This window comes from Phodopus roborovskii, unplaced genomic scaffold (assembly GCF_943737965.1).
Source record: "Phodopus roborovskii unplaced genomic scaffold, PHOROB, whole genome shotgun sequence".
Taxonomy (NCBI): domain Eukaryota; kingdom Metazoa; phylum Chordata; class Mammalia; order Rodentia; family Cricetidae; genus Phodopus; species Phodopus roborovskii.
The window spans coordinates 21,639,061-21,663,150 of record NW_026126514.1 but is presented as its reverse complement, the minus strand read 5'-3'; the positions used below and the strand labels follow the sequence as shown (position 1 = coordinate 21,663,150).

Sequence of the window (24,090 nt, the reverse complement as noted above, 5' to 3'; positions counted from 1 at the left end):
GACCCTGCTTGAATCTTGGTTGTCTACAGCCCGAATGTGTGATGGGATGAATACCGGTTCCCTTGCTCGGCTGGCAGGTACCACCATTGTCACTGAGCAGAGACAACTATTCACTGAGATGTCGGTCACCTGCCTAGCACTGACTTTCAAAGCACATACAACCACAAGTGTGACAATTCTGCATCCTAGCCAAGCAGAGATGGGTTGCCAGCCCATCTGCTGGTATCAAGGCAAACACATCCTGTCTGGGAAAGGGGGTGATGCTGAAGGTACCCGAGTCACTAAGCAAGAAGTGAATGAGAGCTACCTGTGGTGACAACCAAACACAATAATCCAATTTAAGTCCCTAACCACTTCTAAGTGTGTATCTCCTTCTCCCTGCCCTCCCTGGCAGGGTGGGTGGTTCTCTAGGAGGTTCTGTTCTTGGTCCTTGTCTACATCTACTTCCATCATTCCTGCCAGACCATATGGCGCCTTTGTGCAAATTTGAAAAAGGCTCTTCTTTCTCAAGATGAACACCTGCCATCTGCTAGAAGACTCAAAACCATTATGCAAATATACCCTGAGCATGATGGGGGATGCTCCTCAGGCTCTTCTGTCCAGGGTCCACCTTCCCATGCACAGTCACCCATGGTTTTCTACCTGCATATTTGAATCCCATGAGTTTAAACATCACATGGGCAGACGGTTCTTGGATGCAAACCTCTACCCTGGTACCTCTTTTGGGGGATGCTGTCTGCATTTCCAACTGCTTTCTGGGAATAGCTACTAGGGCTGCCTTGATTTCCCAAACACACACACACACACACACACACACACACACACACACACACACACACACACAACACACACACACACACACACACAAAAAAAAAAAAAAAAAAAAAAAACTGAAGTAAAAGCCACCCTGTGGCTGTGGTTAGTCAGGGAAAAGTTAAGAGTTCTTCACAGGAAATCTTGGGCCACCTTTCACGTCTCCCATCCTTGTCCTCACTCTCTGTCCCCACCTCCAGGTCTCCGGTCCTGCCCACTCTCCCTGTGCTGTGCCAACACCCCTGTCTTTCTCTCCCCACTGACTTGCTTCAGGCTGTGATTGTTTGCCTGGATGCTTGACTGGCTCCTGGTAGTCTTTTCCCTCAAACCTCTGATGGCGTCCACCGACAGGCACGGAAAACTGAAACTTTCTAGCCTTGATTCCAAACTGCCCATGATCTCACCTCAGTCTCCCTCAGCTGTCAGTTCTTCCAGGCCCTTTCCTAGGCTCCAATCCTTGTCACGTGAGTCACACTGAGTCTTCACAATTTCTTAGTTTCCATGCCTCTGTCCCTCCTGTTCTACCTACCTGGCAGATGCTCCCTACTTTGAAACAGGTTTCAGTGGCATCCCTTCTTCAAGGCCTCCCAAGCAATTGTCTTTTTGGCACTCTTGTTGAACGACTTGCATTTTACTTTGAGCCTTTAGAGTGCTGTGTCTTATACCACTGACATACATGTGTGTGTGTGTGTGTGTGAGTGTGTGTGTGTGTGTGTAAGCCCCAATAGACAAAAGGTCCTAATTAATTTGTCTTTTAAGTTTCAAAAGCAACCACAATATATAACAGATGCTCAGAACTTATTGATTCTCATAATGGCATGGTAGAGAAACTTCCTTCATGGTTAAACAAGGACTATGGCTGATTGAACCAAGATCTAGTCTGCATTTGTGTGAAGCACCAGCCAAGCAAGTGTGCAAAGCACAAGGCAACGGGTCCAAATGAAGAGAACAGTTAAACCACAAACATGGATTGATCAGTCAGGGGCATCTTCCCAGAGTCTCTGCCATCTCTGCACAGGTCTGCAGACCCACAGTCTACCTCCCATGCTAAGAAGGTCTCATTTGTAAAAATATACCCATATGGTAACCCTTAAGCAAGACAAGCTAACCATTATCAGCATTTTCATCTCTACCTCAGTAACATGGGAAAAACTAAGCCCATTTTTATCTTAGATCAAATTCCCCAGTTTCTGGGAAAGAAATGATCCTGAACACAAGCCTGCCAAGACAGAAGCTGGAAGGGACTCTGCCAGCTTCGCTCCCCTGAGGCAGTGACAAAGGCTGCTTGACACCAGCAGCTCTCAGCGTCCTTCTGCGGAAGACTGATGCCTCATCAAAAAGGGAAGTGTGTTTAGCCCGCTGGTGAGACACTCGGCTGTCGAGGGTCCATCTTCTCTTTCACTGTTTCTTGGATGGTCTTGATAACGTCAGTGACAGAGCTACCTTCCATCAGTGTTCTTCAAGAGGAAACACTACCCACTACCTAGGTAGAAACACAACTCCAATCTATGCCGCCATACTTCTAATGCTTCTGCTTTCTCCGTTTCCTTAATACCTCTGCAATAAGGAAGTTCAAAGGTTTTGTCAGCTGCCAGTGCTATTATTCTGCAAAGCCATCAGCATCTGTGACTTGATTTCTCAGAATCACGGGGACACAGTGGTTTTCAACACATTCCTCTTGTCAATGACTGTCAAAAAAATGAGGCGCCAAAGAGGAGTGTTTTTTTTTTCCCCAAAGTCGTTGAGGTATGATTGACACAAAGAGATGCAAATACTTAAGCACATACAACTTGGTATGTTTGGATATAAGTACCCATCATTGCAATCAGTGATGCATTAAATGCCCATTATCTCCAAAATTTCCTGCCGTTCCCCTCCTTTTGTGCTTAGAGTACTTGATAGAAGATGTACCCTCTTAAGCAAACTGAAATAGACCACACATTGTTCACTGTAATCCCTGTGTTGTAGAACAGATTTCTAGAACGTATTTATCTCCTATTACTGAAACCTTGAAAGCTTTGTTCGGCACCTCCCTCTACACAGCGGCAACCACCATTCTACTCCGCTTTTATGAGTCTGACTCTTTTGGATTACACACTTGAAGGAAATCATGCTACTTGTCCCTTTTGTACAATTTGTTTAATTTAGTGCCATAACTGCTAGGACAATCGTCACTGCTATGAATGGCAGTACTTCCTTCTTCTAAGTCATGTTCCATGACAAATTTTCTTCATTCATTTGTTGATGGACATTTAGGATATTCCCATATTTTGGTTGTCATGGATAGCGATACAATGAACACAGGAATGTAGACGTTTTAGTCTACTCTTTGTTGCTTTAACAGATTAGCTGTGACTACACAAGGTATGAAAGAAAGGAGTTTATTCAGCCTGTGATTGTGAAGCTGAAAGTGTAAGACTGAACAGACTCACGGGCAGGGCCCTTGTGCTCCCATGACACCGCAGAAAAGCAGACACCCAGATGCCAGGTGCAGAAGAGGCAGGAGTACAAGGGGTCACTCTTGTTCCTTCAACAACTAATTCAGTCCATTAGGAACTCCTTAACCTCTCTTTTTGGCCTACAACCTCCCCCACATCTCTTTGAGACAAGGTCTTACTATGTAACCCTGACTAGACTGGAGCTCACTACACAGACCTACTACCCTGGAACTCATTTACCTCCGTCTCCTGAGTGCCAGGACTGAAGGTGTGTGCGCCACACCTAGCCTAATCATTTCTTAGAGTCTTTCAACATTGCTACATCAGAGATCAAATTCCAACACAAGTTTTGGAGGGGACAAACCTCATCCACATAGCACAAGGGTGATTGTTTCCTGTGCTATGCAAAAGCCCCTAGTCTACTGTGGTTTACCCCCTCCCCATCCCACCCCCCCCCCCCGCAATTTCTGTGTTTCTGGTGTCACAGGAAAGGAAACTTTAGCAGGGATATGTAGGCAGTACGTGTGTGTGTGTGTGTGTGTGTGTGTGTGTGTGTGTGTGTGTGTGTGTGTGTGTTTTCCGTTTGAACACCAGGGCTGTGTAGGAGGCCCCTGTCCTCGAAAGGCCATCACCCATAGGAACTTTCCTACTGCATTACTGCGGAACTATTTCATCAAATGCCTATTCAGGAAGATCCACTGTATGACAAAGGGGAGGCTCTCCCTCCCCATATCTTTCTTTTCTCCTCTTAGCCTGAGAATAAGGGCTACCGGGCAGTTAAGGAAGCCTCCTTGTTTCTCCACTGAGGCTGTGAAGGGGATGGAAGCTGCTTCTCTGTCAGTTTGTTGACAGTGAGAAGAAGCTTTGTGTGTGGTGGTGGGCCAGTGAGTTTGCTAAGGAAACATGGGTAAGAACTTTTCTGGAGAGGGCTCACCCAGGAGTCCAGGAATTGCAAACTCAGCTAGAGCAAAGCAGTAATGCAGGTTAGGAGCCCAAGTCCCTGGATGGGGATGGTGACATCACTACCCTGGCCCAGGCTGTGGTATATGAAGCCACTCCCTAGGCGTAGATACTCCATGAGGAAAGACAGGATCCCGTCATTCCGACAACTGGCTCTCTTGAGCACCGTCTTTCTGTCCAAACACTGGGAGAGAGTTCCAACTAGGTGGGAAAAAAACTCACTATGGATGGAAAATTCGAGCACTGCCCTAGTTTCTGAGAAACTCTCAGGAGAGCTACTGAAATTCAAAATGGAACCAGGCTTGGCAAACCCAAGAGCTCTGGGGATTTGGAGGACGTGAATTAATGGCCAGAAGCAAATGTAACTTATAAATACTTCTTGTTGTGCCAGATATAGGCTCCTTCTTTAACTGAATAGTATGTAAGTTCTTATATAAATTATTATGCTGTGTGTGTGTGTGTGTGTGCGCACGCGTGCATGCGCGCTCTCAAGTACATGTGTAAAATGCACATGGAGGTCAGAGGACACCTTGCAGGATTCAGGTCTCTGCATCTCCCATGGGGTCCTGGGAAAGGAACTCAGGTGGTCAGGGTTATAGGCTGAGTCACCTCACCGGCCCAATACAGAGTTCTTCATGGTTAACTGTGTTACTGTGGAATCCTCACCAGTCTCTATTTTGAAGACAGGAGACTCCAAGTGAAATACAGCTACAGAGTGAGTGCTTTCATCCCTCAAAATTCACAAGAGAAGACTAGACTTACTGTGTATTTTGAGGTGTGGCATTTGGGAAGTGATGAGGTTATGGGGGGACTCATATATGGTGCCCTTAGGAAAGAAACTGTAGTGAGACAGGTCACTGGCTGCTTCACTCCTATACAAGGGAAAAGAAGATTCCACCAGACATCAGTGACTTGATCTCAGACTTCCCACTCTTTAGGCTTGTGAGAATTAATACACATCAGCCTGTGGTATTTTAGCACATTAGACATTCAATAATGATAGACATGGAGCTCTTCTGTCTCTTTCTCCTTTTCAGCTCTAGGAAGTAAGATTATAAACAATAAAAAAAAAACCTTATTGCTTTCTATGCTGGTAATTATCTTTACTTCTTTATTGTTTTATGCAAGGATTTACACTTTCTAAAGTGAGGAGATGGCCTGTCTTGTTCACTATCATATTCCCAAGGACACAGTAGGTGTCAGTGAATACTGTTGGGTGAATGGGTAGATGACTAGATGAATAAATGAACTCAAAGTCATGAGCAAGGATAATTTATACTTCATGCAAACACAGTCAAGCCATCACACCTGTGGATCTGTAGACACAGATCAAAATCATGGCAAATGTCCTGTCTGAAATGGGGCTCTGAGGGTGACGTTGGGACTGCTCTGAACAAATGACAGCCGTGGGGTCTGACCTGTCTCTTCACTGGGTAAGCTAATACAAACTCATTCAACACTAGAGGCGCTGCTTGATTCTTGTATTGAATAGGTTGGTTTGTAATTTGCTCTCCTCCTGAACTCTGACACATTTTAACCCCGAGAATTAATTCTCATGAAGTCTAGTATTTTGAGCTGCTAACAGCAAGTTTTCTGTTTCAGAAAAACAAAACAAAAGTGTACAGGCCAAGGTATAGTTCACTTGTAGAACATGTGCTTAGTTAGCATGTGCTTAGCATGGGTTTGAGTCCCAGCACCCAAACTGCAGGAGCAAAGCCGCAAAGTATAGCGCAGGACACTCTTCCTGGATGAGGGCAGTGAGCCTCGGCTCTGTCTTTTTATAAAACCTGAACATCAGCGTTGACAGTGGCTGGGACAGTCTGAAGGAAGGTCAGCAGCCCCCAGAGGCACTGGCTGGGAAACACACTACCATCCTGCTTCAGTCTCCCAGGCCATAAAACACTTCAGTTTTTCCCAAGCCAACTGCCGATGCTGAAATGCCAGGAAATGCTGGGAACCTGGCCTGTGAGGGTTCACTTTCTACTTTGCAGGAATAAGCTGTGGAGGGTGGCTGAGGGCCTGCAGAGGGAGAGGAGAAACAAAGACCCCACAGAAGCCTCCGGCCTGTGGGCGGCTTCCCGGCAGAGGAGGAGCAGCTCAGCTCACTTCTCTTACTTATATGTCTGTTGTGTTATGTTTTCATCTTCCGAATTACTCAGGCAGATTCTTGCGGGGGGTGGGGGGCACCACAAACACACACATAAATCAGTCAGAAGGAAACTGGGACGGCCTCTGGCATGTTTGAACGCATTCACAGAGGAGACAGTAAAAGCTCGGTGTTCCTTAGGCCAACGTGTTGGGTCACCATTGTCATGTCTCAGGGAAGTAAAGAACCCGGCAGGCAGCATTGGCAGTTACAGTCCAGGCCTGTCAACATTTCCCTAGCTTTGCAAGCTAATTTCACACCAACGTCTGTCTCAATTCTGTCTGTGTGGGACTACGTTTTCTTTAAACAAAGGCCTGCTTTTCTGCCTTGCATGTTGTCTTCTTTCCCAGACTCTCTCTCTCTCTCTCTCTCTCTCTCTCTCTCTCTCTCTCTCTCCCTCCCTCCCCTCTGTCTGTCTGTCTCTCCCTCCTTCTCTCTTTCTCCCTCTTTCTCCTGTCTGTCTGTCTCTCTCTCCCTCCCTCTTCCCTCTCTCTCTATCTCTCTCCTCCTCTCTCGTTCTCCCTCTCTCTCCTCTGTCTGTCTGTCTCTTTCTCTCTGTCTCTTTCCTCTCTCTGTCTGTCTGTCTGTCTCTCTCTCTCTCTCTCTCTCTCTCTCTCTCTCTCTCTCTCTCTCTCTCTCTCTCTCTCTCTCTCTCTCTCCAACTACATATGAGCTTTGGGTCCCTCAGGAAGGACTCCATGGCAGGCTCTATAAAGAAAGGAATTCAGTGACTCAAGAGTCACCTGCCTCACTCAATTCCTCACTCCCATTTCTTCATCAAAGGTGTGCTAAAATCCTCACCCAGTGAGCTAGGGAGGGGCAGATAGCACACTTCTGGAATCCTCCAGAACTTTTATGCCCTTTCTTACTTACTCCACTACAAAATCTGGGGCTGGGGTTGGCACTTCTGACTGTTCCCACCTTTTCTCCAGAGCAGGAGCTAGTTCTTGGTTTGTTCCCCCTTGACAGGATTTGGACTTGGTGTCCTGCAGACAAACAGTTTCCACTGCTGCATGCCACTGTCTGCCAGTGGGAAGTGCACACTGCTATTCCTAAGCCAGGTTACAAATAGTGATGGACGCAACTCCTCCCCATGGAGAAGACAGCTTTGCTGCTATGCTGCCAAAATAAGCTTTCATAAGCCTGCTGCAGAATGAGAAAAACCCTGCAGTTTCTCCAACACAGACAGAATTCTTCCAGTGCTCGGACACTTTCAGACTCTTCATAGAGAAGAGGTGGCTCGCCTCGCCTTCCTGTAAAAGTTTAGGTTCCATCTCTTTAGAGACCGGGGAACAACTTCTGTACAAGTAGGATAGGCCACCATTTGCTTTTTGACAGAAACACATTCAAACACACAGTCTGTATATGCACAGAGCATTTCCAGGAGCACATACAAGCAGGAGGAAAAGGAACCGGAGAATTGTGCACAGGAGTACAAGGGAGTATTACTTTTACAGTAGCTAACAAGTGGTCCCTTTTTGGTCGTGTCTATGCATAATGTCTGTTTTAACCTTATATTAAAATGGTATTTATTGAAGGATGGGGTAGGACTGGGAATTGAACCTGGGGCCTTACACATGCTAGGCAAGGGCTCTAACTCTGAGCCAGACTCCTAGTCCTTTAAAACTTTCCTTTTTAATTTTGAGACAGAGTCTCCCTATGTTAATCAGACTTAACTCTCACTGTAGCCAAGGCTAGCCTTACATTTGCACCTGCCCAATTTCAGCCTGTTGAGTAGCTGGGATTACAAGCTTGGCTGATGTTGCTCTCCAATCAATAGAGGGACCGTAACTCATCAATCTTCCTGACACTCCTCTCTCCCAGTAACTTCTGTTAGATAAATGTGGCCAGGAGTAAAACAGAAATGAAAAAATATTGCTATGCCCTGTACCAGTAACTACATAATACCTGACACTGAATGAAAACGAGCAAGAAAGAAACAGCCTAGAATGCAGCCTTAAGTCAGAGTGATAATTGGGAGGCAGTATGAGGGCATTCTGTCCATCTTCCCCTGGACACGCCCACTCTCCCCAGGCCTAAGAGCATCTCACTGTTCTGCCTACTTTCTACTCCTGGCTAAAAAACAAACAAACAAACAAACAAACAAAAACAGAAGCGAACAAAACAACAACAATGAAAAACTAAACATATTCCCATCTCAACCAGTGAGAAAATAAAATAATATAAAATACACAATTAATAACCATACACCACATTCCAAACTATTAGGCTTTTTTCCTTCTGGTTTTCTACACATTTCTCCCTGCAAACACGTGTATAAATGGTTTCTGCTGTTCATATATGTATATATGATTAAAATGAGCACAAAGAATACGATTTAGCTTTCTCTTCCCCCATTGAATTGTCAAAGACAAATTACTAGAGCTAACACCTGTATCAACTGTATAAAGCTTTATTCTTTCCTTTATGTACAGTGATCATTCTTTCAGTATGTCCATGCTAATTCACATGTGACCATTAGCTGATACTAGAATGAACAGGACTCGATTTTCACAATAGCCCACGGGGTAGGACACATTCTTAGACCCATGTTGCAGATTATGAAGTTATAAATTAAGGTTTTAGCTGGTATCATAAATCTAGTATATTGTGGAGGTTTCAAATTTGAGCTTGCTTCCAAAGCTTTATTCAAGTCTCAATACTGCTTCATCGTCCACTACTGAATAGCCGAAGAGCACAAAAAAGCAAAGTTTAAAATAGCCACCTATGTTGTCTCGCACATTCAGACCCCCATGGCTGATGGGTGGGTGATGACCCTTGAGGGACAGTTCGACTGCAGACAGTACTGAGAAGGGGGCTTTTGATTTTTGTGGTTTCTTTTGTTCACAGCCACCTTTACAAAGTCCCTTTAAAAACCCATCCTTTGGAGTATGCCAGAATATGTGTTCCTTTATTTCCAGCGCTGTGGAGGCAGAGGCAGCAGATCTCTGTGAGTTCAGGTACAGCCTAGTCTACATAGCAAGTTTCAGACCAGCCAGGGCTACACAGTGAGACACTGTCTCAAAAACCAAAATAAAACAAAAACCAACCAGCCAACCCCCCCCCAATACATCCTTGGACCAGCAAGACACCTCCAAGGATAAAAGCACTTACTAAATAGGCCCAAAGGCCTCAGTTACATCCGTGGGTCCCATGGCAGCAGAAGAGAGATTTCCCAGAGTTGTTCTAAGACTTCCACATGTGTGTGTTGGCATGTGCATGCCCTCTCTCACATATCCCACACAATAATAATAATAATAATAATAACAACAACAACAACAACAACAACAATTTAAAATCCCAAAACAAAACATCCTTTTATACTCTCAAGGACACCATTAAGAAAAGGCCTATGGGTCCCTCTACAGTTTTGAAGTACCAGATGTCCACATCATATCACATCTGTATAGACTCCCTAGGTGCCTATAGGGGTGTCTGGGGAATAGCTGAAAGGTCACTTGGAACCTTTCTGGAAGTATTATTTGGAACACTGTTTATACAATGTGTTCATGCACCAAAATGTATTACTTAACGTTGGTTTAAGAGCTGATGTACATGAGTCCCATGATAAAACAAAATGGCTATGATACAAACAAGGAAAAAAATAAGTGGTTAAAAAGCTTATTGTCACACATTGCTTCAAGAAAGGGACCCAGGCTGAGTGGTGCATCACTCAGCAGTTTCATCACTGTCTGAACTTAGTTTGTCCTTCCACAAACCAAGATAATTACATTGTCACCAGTTGATAGAATACCAAGGAATTACTTTATGTTCAGTGTACTGCTGTATAGTATAGGACCTCATTTTAAAAAATGGCCCCATTCAAAGAAAGTAAACCCACTAAAATACTCTGGGGAGATATTTCTAAGAAAAATGGTTATTTATATAGAATTGTAAGCTATTTCACTTTTTATATGCCAAATTTCAATAATTATTACCATGCTTCTCTTATAACCAGAAAAGCAAGGATAAGTTTATTTCATGCTTTAACACCTTTGCTTTAGAAGTATTCCCTTATTTTTAGGATCACTGTTGTAATGAACTCACAGATACAATCCTCACAGTTAAAAACTTGTATTTATTATGACCAGTCTACTGTGTGTAGGTGGGGATTTGCTTATGCCTGTTAACCATGATTTCCATCCACTGAGCCATCTCGTCAACCCAAGTTCATTTAGCAAATAAACTACAAAGCTGGGGGCAGCAGTGCATGCCTGGGTTCCAAACACTCAGGAGGCTGATGCAGGAAGATGAATTCACAGTCAGTCTGGGCTACACAATGAGTTCCAGGACAGACTAAGCTACGAAGCCAGACTCCATCTCACAAAACCAAGCGATAACAATAAAAACTCAGTGGGAAAATATAGATCTAAATATAGACATGTATTTACTGCAAAAAACTTTTTGTTTGGTTTTGGTTTTGGAATTTTGAGACAGGGTTTCTCCACACAGCCCTGGCTATCCTCGAACTCACTATGTAGACTAGGCTGGCTTTGAACTCGCCTCTGCCTCCTGAGTGCTGGGATTAAAGGTATGTGCCTGATATTTTAATGCAGCCTAATTTGAAGACATGCTTCCCTGACAACATTCAAGAGTTAATGATATTCAACAATATACATGTAATTGAAGAAAGGGGACCCTGCCAGACTTCCTAGAAGTTGCATGAGAAGGACACAGACAGGCTAAATGAAAATACAGAGAATATCCACTTTACAACGCACCTTGATGTTTTCCCTTCATTTTTATCAGGAAAGAGAAAGAACCCTTCTGAGCATAATATACAGAGCTAATGTAACTCTGAGAACTTGGCACGGTCCCGTGCAAAAAAAAAAAAAAAAAAAAAAAAAAAAAGTTCATGTGTCTATCAGAAATGCTGTGTACCAAAGTCACCAATGGTGGGAATATGTAGAAGAATCTGGGCAGTGACCATCAGTGTAAGAAGGGGAAAATGCTTTTTATAATGGGTGTCACAAATACATTCTCATCAAAATCACCACCCCTATTTTGGAATTATTGGAAAATTAAAACTATACTTTGAGGGCTAGAGAAATGGCTCAGTAGTTATGAATACTTGTACTTGCAGAGCTCTTGAGTTCAGTTTTCAACATCCACAAGACAGCTCATGAACCCAGTTTCAGGGGATCCAGTTCCTTCTTTTAGCCTCTTCGGGCACCAGGCATGCATGGAGTACACATTTATATGTGCAGGTAAACACCCATACATACAAAATAAAACAGTAAACTTTAAAACACAAAAACCATATATTTGAGAAATATTATTAAACGTTCCTTTTAGTAGACAAAATTCTCTGAAGGCTTTTATTTATTAAAAAACAAGCACATACTTTGAATCCTGATAAAAATTATGGATTTGGATCAGTGTAAAGTAATGAATGCCATTAATTGATGGTATAGGAAATAATGGAGTCATTTATACAGCTTAGAATGAAGGCTGGCTCATTGTGGATGATCAATAAATGATGGTAATCATAGATAGTATAGTCTCAACCCTGACTGCTGCCTTAAAACAGAAGAATATGGTTAGGTTAGAAGCTTGATCAGATCTATGACACTCACAAACATCTAAAGTTCTTGTCACCTTCCTAGGTACTTTGGCTAAAGAGCCACAGTCCCTATCCTTAATATGAGGCCCAGGTAGGGGTTGGTGGAGAAATGGCTCAGAGGTTCAGGGCACTGGCTGCTCTTCCAGAGGATGGGGGCTCAATACCCAGCACCCACATGATGGCTCATGAACATTTGTTAACTCCAGTTCCAGGGGCATCCAATGCCTTCCTCTGGCCTCCTTGGGTACCAGGAATGCATGTGGTGCACAAAACACCCACACATATAAATGTAAAAGTAAAGTTAAATAAATCTTTAAAAAAAGAGAAGTATCTTATTGCTGAGGGGCACAATGCCAAAGGAGAGCATGGTAGGTTGCCATGGGGTACCCTAAACCTGAGGGTGCTTGGAGCCAGGAAAATTCAGTGCTGGTGAAAACTAAGGTGACATAGAAATGATTAATAGAGGTAAGGCTGGTAAAAGGAGAGGGAAGGCAAAGACAGAGAAAAAAGCAAATCCATACTTGGGGCTTATAGACCCAGGGAACTTACATCAAAAGGATTCAAAAGGTGTCATTATGGGGCCTTGCAGAGTTTTGACACACCGGCTGTGACACTGAACAGTCACTACCAATTTACTTCCCACAGCCTGAGAGTTCCTCATCTGGTGAAAAACGATGGCATCGCTTACCTTGTACAGTAGTTATATGGAATTAGAACTAAATGAATAAAAACCATCTTACAGGGAAGTGTCTCCTTACAAGAGAAATGATGGTTTCCATGCTGATCCAGCCCCTCTGTGACAGCATCCCTGACCACACCCAGCTCCTCCTCCCTCCCTCGATTCATCAGGGATGTGCTTCCAACAGATGTGCACTTAGAACCCCTTGTGTGCCACCTATCTTCCACTTGCTAAAATGTCCATTACCCAAGAAGTTTTTCTGGACCCTCCCTGCAAAATCAATGTTGCTGAGTCTATCCTTCCATTAACAAGCTTTTCCTTCAAAGAGTTTATCATTTCAACATGACAGACTTTTAATTTGTTTGTCTATGTGTGCTAGAATTTAAGCTCTCTGAGGGTGAAGGACAGCTGCCCATTTTATTTCCTATATTTTCTCAGCGTGTAGAGCCTTGTTTGGAACACCATAGACAGTTATCAAGTGTTAGCTGAGGGCAAGAACGGCCCCGGTTGGAGAGCAACTCATCTTTATCCTCCTTTGATCCCCCAGGAGCCAGGCACAAAACTGAGTAGGGGAGGCAGTTGAGACATGTGTTGAACTGTCCAGTTCAATTGCTTTTGACAAATGGTGGTGTTCAGCCAGTACAGAAAGGTCAACCTGCTGCATTTTTATTGCTTAGCAGATAAATCCAAGCTGTCAGTAAACACAATGGAAAATGTGTTTTGTGGTCAATTTGGTAGGAAAAGGAGCAAAATTGGTGGTCTGGTTTCATTAGCCAGGGAAACCGATTAGCACATTTATCAATTACTTACAAATAACCAAGCTATTGTTGACACGGCATGCCAGGGCTGCTACTGTGATTAAATGAATGAGGTACACAAAACAATTAAGTGTCCCAGGGCTTATGTTTTGTTCTGGCATTAAGCTGTGTCCTGAGGACCCAGCTTACTGGGGTTGAGCCTTCGGGATGGATATTCAGTCTACATTTGGTCTAGAAAGGTCCTTGAATATCTCCTCAAATTTTGTTTCACTACCAGAAGGGGTAAACTAACAAAAAGAGTTCAACTGCTCTTTTTGAGACAAAATTAGAGGCCCTTATTGTTTAAACAAAAAGCATGACTCATATCTTCAGGCTCTTCAACCTGTTCCCCTGGCCCAATAAGCTCTCCAGAAAATCACCTCAAGGGTTTGTAACAAATGCATGACAAGGAGATAAGAACCTTGTCATTCCAAAATGGTACTGAGATGCAAAGGAAAAGAATTTCGGAGGGGATGGGGAGAAGCAGTGCTCTTCAAAGGGCTGATTTTAATAACAAACCCCATTTGTCTGGAGAACTCCCCCATCTCAGCAGCAGCTTCTTAAGCATCATTTCAGTATAAGTGGAAGGAACCCGGCCACCTGGTGACTCCCATGCAAAAGCACTGTCCTTCCTGATAGGGCAGGCACCACAGGTTCCCACTTCCCCTCCACAGGGACAATGGGTAAAAAGACTCAGAGCTTCACTGCTTGCCCACATCTCCAGAACCAGGGTTGGGTTCACAGAAAATCATCCAACTCGCTCCCTTAGCAGAAAGAATATATGTATGATCTCAACAACTTCACAATGAAAGATTATTTTTCTACTCTTTTATGGCACCGTATTTTCCACGGAAATTCCATTTGGGGGGCATTTACTGTAAATGCCACAGGATAGCCATAGTTCAGCCCTGTGGCCATATTTAGGCAGATTTCAAATGGGAGCTGCTCCCCAAGATTCTGTCCTTGGTCCACTTGTTCCCACTGGTTTCATGATTTGAGCTAATAGCTATGTGCCAATGACACTGGAATATTTAATTCCATCCCATTTTCTTTCTTGGCTTCAGGCTACCCACTTACCCATAATACAGTGTTTCTCAATCTGTAGGTTGCAACCCCTTTGGAAAATCCCTGTCTTTTAAAACATTGACATTACAATCATAACAGTAGCAAAATTGCAGTTATGATGTGGCAATGAAAACAGTTTTATGGTTGGGGGTCACCACGACATGAGGGACTGTATTAAAGGGTCACCGCGTTAGGAAGGTTGAGAAGCACCGCCATAGCTCATCTCCATGGAGAAACTCTCACATGCGCAATGCATTTCTAAAGCTCCTCATGTTCCCCTCTGCCTTGCATCTTCCCTCTTGCCTAGCTCTTGGTATCACTGGTCACTCAACTACCCATCTCAACACTTGGGGATACTCTGGTACCTTTATTTTGGGTCTAACCCTAAGTCCTGGTTGTTCTACTCAGTGACAGACAGCCTTTACCTTTATGTTCTCCGCTGTCTGATCCTACGGTTTGGGCCATAATTATCCATCTACAAGGAACACTGTAACTGGCTCACATGGAAATTCACCTGGGTTGCCACTCACCATGCACATGTCCGCATGGGCCACTATCCCCTGACAGCATGTGAAATCAAAATGAACTCATATCATGCAAACTGGCCAACTCAAACTGCCTGGAAGAGAATATGTCTGATACTGTTTCTCACTACATAACTACTGTCTCCCTGCCTAACAACAAGAGCCTGGTCTTTAGCTAGAAATGATTCCTTGGAACATTATACTGTATTTCCCAGCTTTCATTGTAGCTGGGGTAGCCATATGACTAAGTTCCAGCAAACTCCATGCTAAGCATTATCTATACCTTCAAGAAGGGAGCTTACACAGTTGGGAGCAGTGCCCTTCAGCCCTTCTGACTGTTTGGAATTCAAAGTCAGAGGCAATCCCTGGACCATCGTCAATCACCTTAGACTAGGAAGTGGCCATGAGTTGTCAGAACAAGAAACACAGACCTCCAGGTTCCACGGGACTACATGGAGCATCCATGGCAGACCTGGTCCTTGAGCTTTTACAAGACAAATACATTTCTATATGGCTTAAGTAGTTGCCATTTCCAGGACTCCTGTGACTGATAATAGTGCCAAATCCTACGTGATGCAGAAGTCGAGCATTTCAAGCCCTTTACAACTCATTCCAACTGCCCTCGTGGAACCTCGTCTTCCCCTGCATCAACCTTTAGGCTTTGGTACTAACCATAGTTCTTTTAGTTCTCAGTTCTGCTTATCTGGTTCCCGCCACCTTTGTGCATCTCTGCTTTGCTCCAGTGTGGCCCCTTTGCACAACCAAGTAGCCTTATCTTTGTTCAGTTTTAACTTCCCACACTCAGCTCAGACCTCACTTACTCCATTTGTCTGAATGTCTTACATTGAAAGGCCATTCTCTGCATTCTTGAAATGCCTTGGGTAGCACTCGAGGGCAAATGCAAAATGCCAACAGGCTCACGCATTCAGTGGACCTCCTGGTCTCTAGGTTGTGGGACCTTTGGAAACATGTGGCTTAACTAACAAAAGTGGCTGGCAAGAGGTAGGCGCTAATGGCTAAAGCAAGCATTCTACCTTGTGATCTGCCAGAATATGAACAAACCACTAGGCAAGCTGCCACCACCCAGACTAAGCTGGCATGAATCCTGCCATACCTTCCTGCCACCATGATGGTCTAAAACTAACCAGGAACTCAAAATTCTTCTTCTCTTACATTGCTATTCTTTCTTCCTTTCTTTTTTCTATTTATTTATTTATTTTATTTTATTTTGTCAATGCAAAAAAAAAAAAAAAAAGGTAGCTAACTGATGGGAGATGTCATTCCGTAAATATATTTCTCTTATTGGTTAATGAATAAAGCACTGTTGGCCAATAGGAAAGCAAGATAGGTGGGACTAGGAGACTAGGAGGGGAGAGGAAGGAGTAGGGAGGAGTTTCAAGATGCAGGACCTACAAGGTAGTATGCCGCTGGGCTCTCTCTCCAGTAAGATGAGACCACGTGGAAGTACTCAGATTAATAGAAATGGGTTAATATTTAAGACAGACCTGGCTGATAAGAAACTAGTAACAGGCCAACAGAATTATATCTAACACAGCGTCTCTGTGTGTTATTTGGGGCTGGTGCGGCTATGGGGCCAGGCTGGTGGGAAAACCTACACATAATAGCTAACATCCTGGGCATGCTCCAGTTTTGGAATCCATCTGCCATTAGTGGTCTGTGGATTATCCATCTCAGTCTACCAAAAAAAAAAAAAAAAAAAAAAAAAAAAAAAAAACTCAAAGAGCAGAGTTCTATTCCATTTTCAGATGTGTACCTCCTCCTTACACAATGCTCGACACTGTGTCAACTAACATATTCTTGCTTTGACTGGATTTTCCTCAGTGAAATAGAGCAAACTGTGATGAATGCCTCAAAACGCCCAATCAACTCTTCAATCATCAGGACGTTGAAGACTAATCATATTTTCAATTCTTCTGAAGACAGACTACAAATTGCAGGTGGAGCATCCTGACAGAAACTCTACTGTGAGAAACAGTTTGCTGGTTGGATATTTGAGGCCTGAGTTTCTTCATCTGTGAAAAAGAAATTGCCTTGGGTAATCTTTGAGGCCTCTACTGTTTCAAAAATTTAATAATCCCACTGTTGGGTATAAACACCAAGACACGGATGAAGGAAACTCACAGTGACTGAATGGTTCCTCCAGGGATTAGCAACATGACCAGCTTACCTAACTCTCAAATAAACTATTTATGAAGTATATCTAATAAAATGTTAAAGCCATCAGATGACTGTGGATAATGGCGTGCTAACTGTGGGAAAATATGCCTCACTGGTTTTCGCTACAGAAAGTCTCTTAAAAGCCCTAAGGACTTGCCATTCTTCCTGCCACTGGGCATCAGCATTTGGTGTTCTTCCTGCCTAAGTCACTTCCTTAAGAAGATCTTACAGCTCTCCCTAGCCACATCCATCACCTAGAGAAAGTCTCTGCCGAAGCACTGCATTTCCCTGCGTCACAGCACTGGCCACACACACTTGCCACTTCTGTGCCTGTGATCACCGGACAGACAACTTTCTCCATCATTGGGCACATCCTCCTTCAGGAAAAATTTTGCTTTTGCTCATCATTATGTTCATGTCCTTTGGCAGTGAGTTGAGGGCCACTGAACACTAAGTGGTCTCTAAGGGCTGCTCAGAGGAGGCGAAAAGGCCCAGAGTTTCCTATGAGAAGTGGGAGCCTGCATGCATGCAGGTGGCAGGTAAGTCCAAACAGCTGGAAACCCCGAGTCCTCCAAACAGCTTTAGAAAAAGAATAAGGGACAATGGCCACTCTCTAGTGACAATAGGAGAGTGGTATCTGAATAAGCAAAGGAAGTGACTATAAAATTCTGGGGAAAGACTGTGGCACACGCCATTAATCCCAGCACTCGGGAGAAAGAATCTCTGTGAGTTCGAGGCCAGCCTGGTCTATAGAGCTAGTTCCAGAACAGGATCCAAAGCCACAGAGAAACCCTGTCTCAAAAAAAAAACAAAAACAAACAAACAAACAAACAAACAAAAAGTTCTAGGGAGGGCTCAGCACCAAAATCTCATGTGAAAGTTACACACGTCCTGAGCATTTCTGCGCCTGGCCCTTCCTTAATGTAACACGGGCTTTAAAAATAACGTGTAGCCATCTTCACAGTCAAGCAAATGAAGAGTGAGTGAACCTGCTTCTCCATAGAAAGAATAACACTATTAGATGACAAAGCAAAAACAGACACGCTGAATTTGACTCTCACCTTTCTCCTGAGAGATATTTCTTATTACAGGCAGAGGAAAGAAACCAAATACAGAAATGCATCCTAATAGAAGTGAGGTAAGATCAAACAACTCTAGGCCAAAGGAAAGCTATTTGGGGCATTTGCAAGTCTGCTAATAAGAAATGCCGAGGAGTAAGGGAGATCCCAGGAGGTGGGATTCGGAGATGTTGACCTAGTTTTCTAGAAGGGGAGAATGGCAGAGAACAGTGACTCAAGCACGAAACAATCTGCTGTGGACCCAACACAGAAATGATTTGCACGCAAATTCCTCGTGACTCTCTAGTCAAAGGAGCAGTGCTGCCAGGGGTGATCCTACCATGGGTTCACAGAGCAAAGCCACACCCAACTAAGTTCAGATTACACAAGTGTCTGATCCAGCCAGGCCCTTAATACCCTTGATCCTGTCCTTGAGAAAAGAGGTGGGCAGTGTCTGAGAGGGTTATCTTCACAGAGTCAGCCACGGCTTGGCTCAGTCGCAGATTCTTAAAATAGAATGGGTCTATACTGACCAACTCACTTCAAATATTAGAACACACACACACACACACACACACACACACACACAGAGAGAGAGAGAGAGAGAGAGAGAGAGAGAGAGAGAGAGAGCGTGCACAGCAATGAGTCCAGCACTATCCAGGGCTTGGCTGAACCAATACATGAATATTAATCTCTCTGGAATTCAAACATGCTCAACATTTTAGTTCAGAGACAGGGTTCCTCTCTGTGTTAACTGTAATGAATACCTGGGCCTTCTGTGGATGTCATTGCTGAGGTCTCTAGTTGATGATCATAAGAAATAGAAGCACGGGCCAAACGAGGAGCCAGGCAGGAGGTGAATCCAAAGAGGCACCCAGGACCCAAACTCACCGGTAGATGATGCCTTTTTCGTGGAGGAACATGAGTGCAGAAATGATCTCTGCGGCATAGAAGCGAGCACGGGCTTCATCAAAACGACGGGACTTCTGAATGTGGAACATGAGGTCACCTCCATTCACAAACTCCATGACAAAGAACAGGCGATCCTAGATGAAACACATGGGAAGTGGTTAGCCTATTGCTGGTTCACCAGCATCGTGCTCCACGAAACGAGCAGACTGCTGTCTGGGAGAGGAGGACACTCCTACAGGTCAGGTCCTCGACCCCACAGGGAAGAAGGCCATGGAAATCCCCTTTAGGTAGTTCTGCACAACCTTGACTTTCTGCATATGGAAAACATCAAGCGACCTTGGTTCTCATTCCATTCTGATACATGAAAGATCCCATAAGGGAAGAGAGCGTGCGCAGTAAGTCCTCTGGCAAATGTCTTCGTTGGAGCATACAGGGTAAATGACAGAGTGAAGGACACTGGATAGGGGGCTTCTTCATTCCTCACAAATGAGCAGGAATAAAATAAAAGGGTAAACTCCTTTAGAGAACTCAGCCACATGGGCAGGCTCTGATGGGAGATGTCATTCTGTATATATGTTTCTCATACTGGTTAATGAATAAAGCACTGTTGGCCAATGGGAAAGGAAGATAGGAGGGACTAGGAGACAAGGAGGAAATAGGAAGTAGGAGTAAGGAGCCAAGATGGAGAGTCTGTAGAATGCAGAACGGCCAGCCGCCTCTCGCTGGTAAGACCACATGGAAATACATAGAAATGGGTTAATACTTAAAACAGAGCTAGCCTATAAGAAACAAGTAACTGGCCAACAGCATAATATCAAATACAGAGTCTCTGTGTATTATTTGGGGCTGGCGCGGCTGCGGGACAAGACCAGCGGCGGGTGGAAAAACCGTACTCCTTACAAGGCTCTGTTATAAATTCCTCCATCAAAGGTCACGCAAGTGAAGAGGATGCAAAGCACAGAGGAGGTCCCATCTGCAGTGACTCTCAACAGGCAAAGAAAATGGACTCCTAACAAAGGTTTCTCTGCAGCAGCCTAGGGACTATACAGGCTATGCACTGAGGACTCATGGGCCATAAGACTGCTTCATGAAGGAAAGGTCCATCTAGCAAGCAACCTGCTGAGACACACAGGGTAAAAGGCTGTGTCTAAGGATGTCTACCATCAGTGGATTTCCTCACCTCCTCCCCTGAGCCCTGAATGGGGTGCTGGGTCCCCAACAAAGAGGCTCATTGACATAAGGCAGATATGGTTTCACCTTAGAAAGGCTGGTACAAGAAACACAGGGTTCTTAAACATAAACAAAAATCTACACGTTCCGGTAAAGCTGCGAAGGAAGTAGGGACATTTGACACCTGCGTGGGTGGGTGGGGTTAGAGAGGCGCCTGAACAAGAGTCCTGTGAGGCAAGGCCTGCCGGTGAGCTCCATCCCTCAGAGCAGGTGCTGCCCTTTCTGGTGGTGGGGATGTGGGCCGTCAGTGTGTGGCCAAACTGGTGTTTTACCAAAGGACATATACATGCAAGAACCCGCCTTTACTTAGGGTTTGAGATGCTACCAACTTTGCTCTGGGTGGCTGGTCTGAACAATGGTGGGGAGTCTGGCTTTGGCCCACTTCCCAGTGCATTGGTGCTGCATACCAAACTGATCTCTATCAGGGCAGTGTGACCCCTGACCTCCTACTTACTATAGTAAATAAAACCTCAAGGGGAGGGAATCAACCCTGTGTGTGTGTGTGTGTGTGTGTGTGTGTGTACTACATCTGTTTCTATCAGTTAGAAACATGAATTCAAGAGTGACAACAAAAGGCAAAGTTCATTTAAAAAAACAAACAAACAAACCAACCTATCATCAACTCAGTTCTTCAGGTTTCCCCATAGCCCAAGGGAAGACTATACAAATATAGTAATTCCTGTGACTAAGCTAAGGGCCCTCATCTGAGCTTTAGTGACAAAGGGAAAGGCAGGATGGGGTGGATGGGTTGCGACGAGAAATGGCTGTCCTATATTCTATGGGCAGGAGTCTTGTGGATGGACAATGTTAGCAAATGGGTTCAGTGGAGGGTTAGCAATTCTGCACAGGAAGTTGTTATGCTAATATAAATCTAATCTGGAGGGTTAGCCTCAGGGGTCTACTGAAGACTAAGAGGAAAAGTCACCCTTCAGTGCTCCTGAACACTTAGAGCAACTTTATGCTTCTGGTGAACTCGAGTTCTAGTTGCTCTGAACATCCCATCACTGGAAGTGAGTCCATAGGCAAGCGGCCATTCTGAGGTGGCCGTAGGTCAGAGTCCTTGGCAAGAGTTTCCAAGGCAGCCGTGACCATCAAAAGATAAAGGCATTAAGAGGGAAGTATCTTCCACACACAATATCTTTTCTCATATCTAAAATCTACAAAGCTGGGCCCTAGGATAAATGACATGCTGCCTTTGGGTCTTTCTCTTTTTCCTCCATCTTGGCTCCACCCCCAGCATCCCGGTTTGGAGAGAATCTCAACCTACAGACTCTGGCACTTTCTCCACGTCTGTGTCTGGAGACGGGTCTTTAGATTTAAAACGGAATGTTTTGTTCAGTGTTCTTGTTTCTTTCCATTCAGAACCTCACTTACTTCTATTATATCTCTGACACCGACCTAGAAAGCAGGGTACCACTCACAGCCCCTGGGCTGCAGTCAGCTCTCAAAGCAGGAAGGAAGGTTGAGGAGGGGCAACTAGGACGAAAGGAAGTCAAGAGCCATCCTACCAAAGACCTCAAGTCACGTGACAAGGCACAACCCTATATTTGCCAACAAGCAACATGTTTTATTTCTTACTGCAAAGCAACCTCGAGAAACCTGAACTTTTACTGACCCTGTTGTAAAATGGCTACTAAAGAGGGAGAGAATGCCCCACTGCAGTCTCCCCAAGAAATGCCATTGCAAAGGAGAAGGCAAATCACAAAACTCTCCGCTGTTTACAAAGAGACCTGTTCATTAACAGAGCCTGAGCGGAGGAGGGTATGGGGTGAGAGATGGGACACCATCAGAAATAAAACTTTATGGAGCATTTCACCCGGTGGCAAGGGTGCGGTACACAGACTCTGATGCAGCCACTGCATTGGTAACAACATTTTCTGCTCAGAGAAGAATATGGACATGTAGAACGCTTTCAGTTATAGCCAGAGAAAAGACCCCCCCCCCCCCCCCGCAAAAAAAGGCCATGTAATGACAAACATCAGCTTTAGACCGGAGTGACATCCCCTTCTACTTCTCAGGATGCTTGAAGGTTTCTAAAGCCTCCGTATTTTTCTTACTGGGGTTTGAAAGCAGGAAGAAAACATATTGGACAATGTGTCATTTTAAAGCTATCCTGCATCTAGGTGGTGGGAAGTGGAAGTGGCTACAGAACCTCCACACCCTGCTCTCTGTTGCTGGGGGTCATCAATAACCACCCTTTCTCTCACGGCATCACTGCTGCGTCATGCTTATTTGGAATGGCATCCCAACCCAGAGCCAACTGGCTGTGGGTTGTATCTTAAGAGTGGCTGAGTACACAGCATCTCCTCAAGCTCTCTGAGACCTTCTTGCTGTCTTCTGGACAAGAATCCCCATTTACTAGGCACACACACAACTCCAGGCCCCGGGCAGGGCCCATGTATCCTGAAGCAGATGTGGGCCCGCACCTGCTCACGAATGTGTAGATGGAGCATACCAGCCAGGGTGGTAAAGGTGGCAGAAGGGTCCAATGTGGTCCTGGGGATGAAGAGACGAGAGCTTGGAGGCTGGGGGGATTTGTAGAAAGCTCTTGAGAAGAGATGATTCCCCAGTTCAGAAGGTAAAAAAAAGAACAGGTCAGGCTAAAGAAGGATGGAAAGAGGATGTATGGATGGACTGAACGGTGACCAGGTCTGACACCAGGAAGAATACAGGTGGCTAAGTGCTAAAGCTGCTGAGCCCTCTGTCTCCAGGCTTATGGACTTACAACAAAGCCTTGGTAGAAGCAAGAGGCAAGTTTGGGAAGTGTTTGACCTCATCCTAGGTCACCCACAACTGAGAACTGCAGGGTCCTCAACTTCTCCCAATAAACACGATCATCCATCTACTGCATTAGAATTTTACGCCCAGTGCCTGGGATAAAACATGTTAGCTCTATGGGTTAAGGTTTGACAAGCCCCCAGTGAACACTGGCATATGTCATGTATAATAAAACACTAGTAACAAACCAAATCACCCCAGAGAAATCTTATTCCTTTGGTATGAAGTGCTGATGTCCAGGAAGCCTTCACATGGGGTGAAGACCACATCACAGAAGAGGTCTGTATGCTAGGTTCTGAAAGGAGGCAAGCGATAACCTCTTGCCTACAAGTTCTCTTAGCATCTGTGTTGATCAAGAACTAGTCCCAAGGGTTACTTGCACAATGCACCATGCTGTGAAACAAGATGAAGTCCTTTTGGGGAATCCTGCATTAGGGAGGGACCTTATGATGGATTAAGGTGGCTGTGAATCACTTCTGGGGCAGGGAAGGCTCTGCTAATCCTAACCAGGCAGACAGCCAGGGGATTCTTCTGTGCTCAAAATCTGTCCACACCGCAGGCTCAGGATTCCTAATATCCAGTTTCCTAGAAGCTGAGCCTGAACCTCTGCAGAGCTTCAGCTATGGCTTTGGCTCCTTAAAGGCAGGTTTGCCCTGACCTGTGGGGTAGGAAACTGAGCCTGGTTGAGCTTCATCTCCAAAGCCAAACCCTTTGTCTATCCTGTGTGCCTCTCTCTGGTCTCTGATTCAACTAACCACAAATGCAAGCCATCAGCATGGGATGATGAACACCTGGGGGAACAAAGGCACCTCAGAAATCCCTTTGTCCCCACGCCCTGTATTAGTTACAGACACGGAGTTCAAGGAGCTGGTGCATGGCAACAATAAAACTTCTGTCGTCATCTTCCCCGGGTTCATTAACCCACTGAGTCCTGTGCCAGCTTTCTGCC

The 24,090-nt window shown here is 44.7% G+C and overlaps 1 protein-coding gene across 1 annotated transcript in view; it reads right to left on the bottom strand.

Annotated features, from left to right (window-relative positions):
* Prkch (protein kinase C eta) overlaps positions 1–24,090 on the bottom strand; it is a 191,611-nt gene that overhangs the window by 37,525 nt on the left and 129,996 nt on the right. Inside the window, exon 10 of the mRNA XM_051195994.1 lies at positions 19,113–19,267. Within this exon, the coding sequence (XP_051051951.1) occupies positions 19,113–19,267 (155 nt within the window). The remainder of the gene's footprint in view (positions 1–19,112; positions 19,268–24,090) is intronic.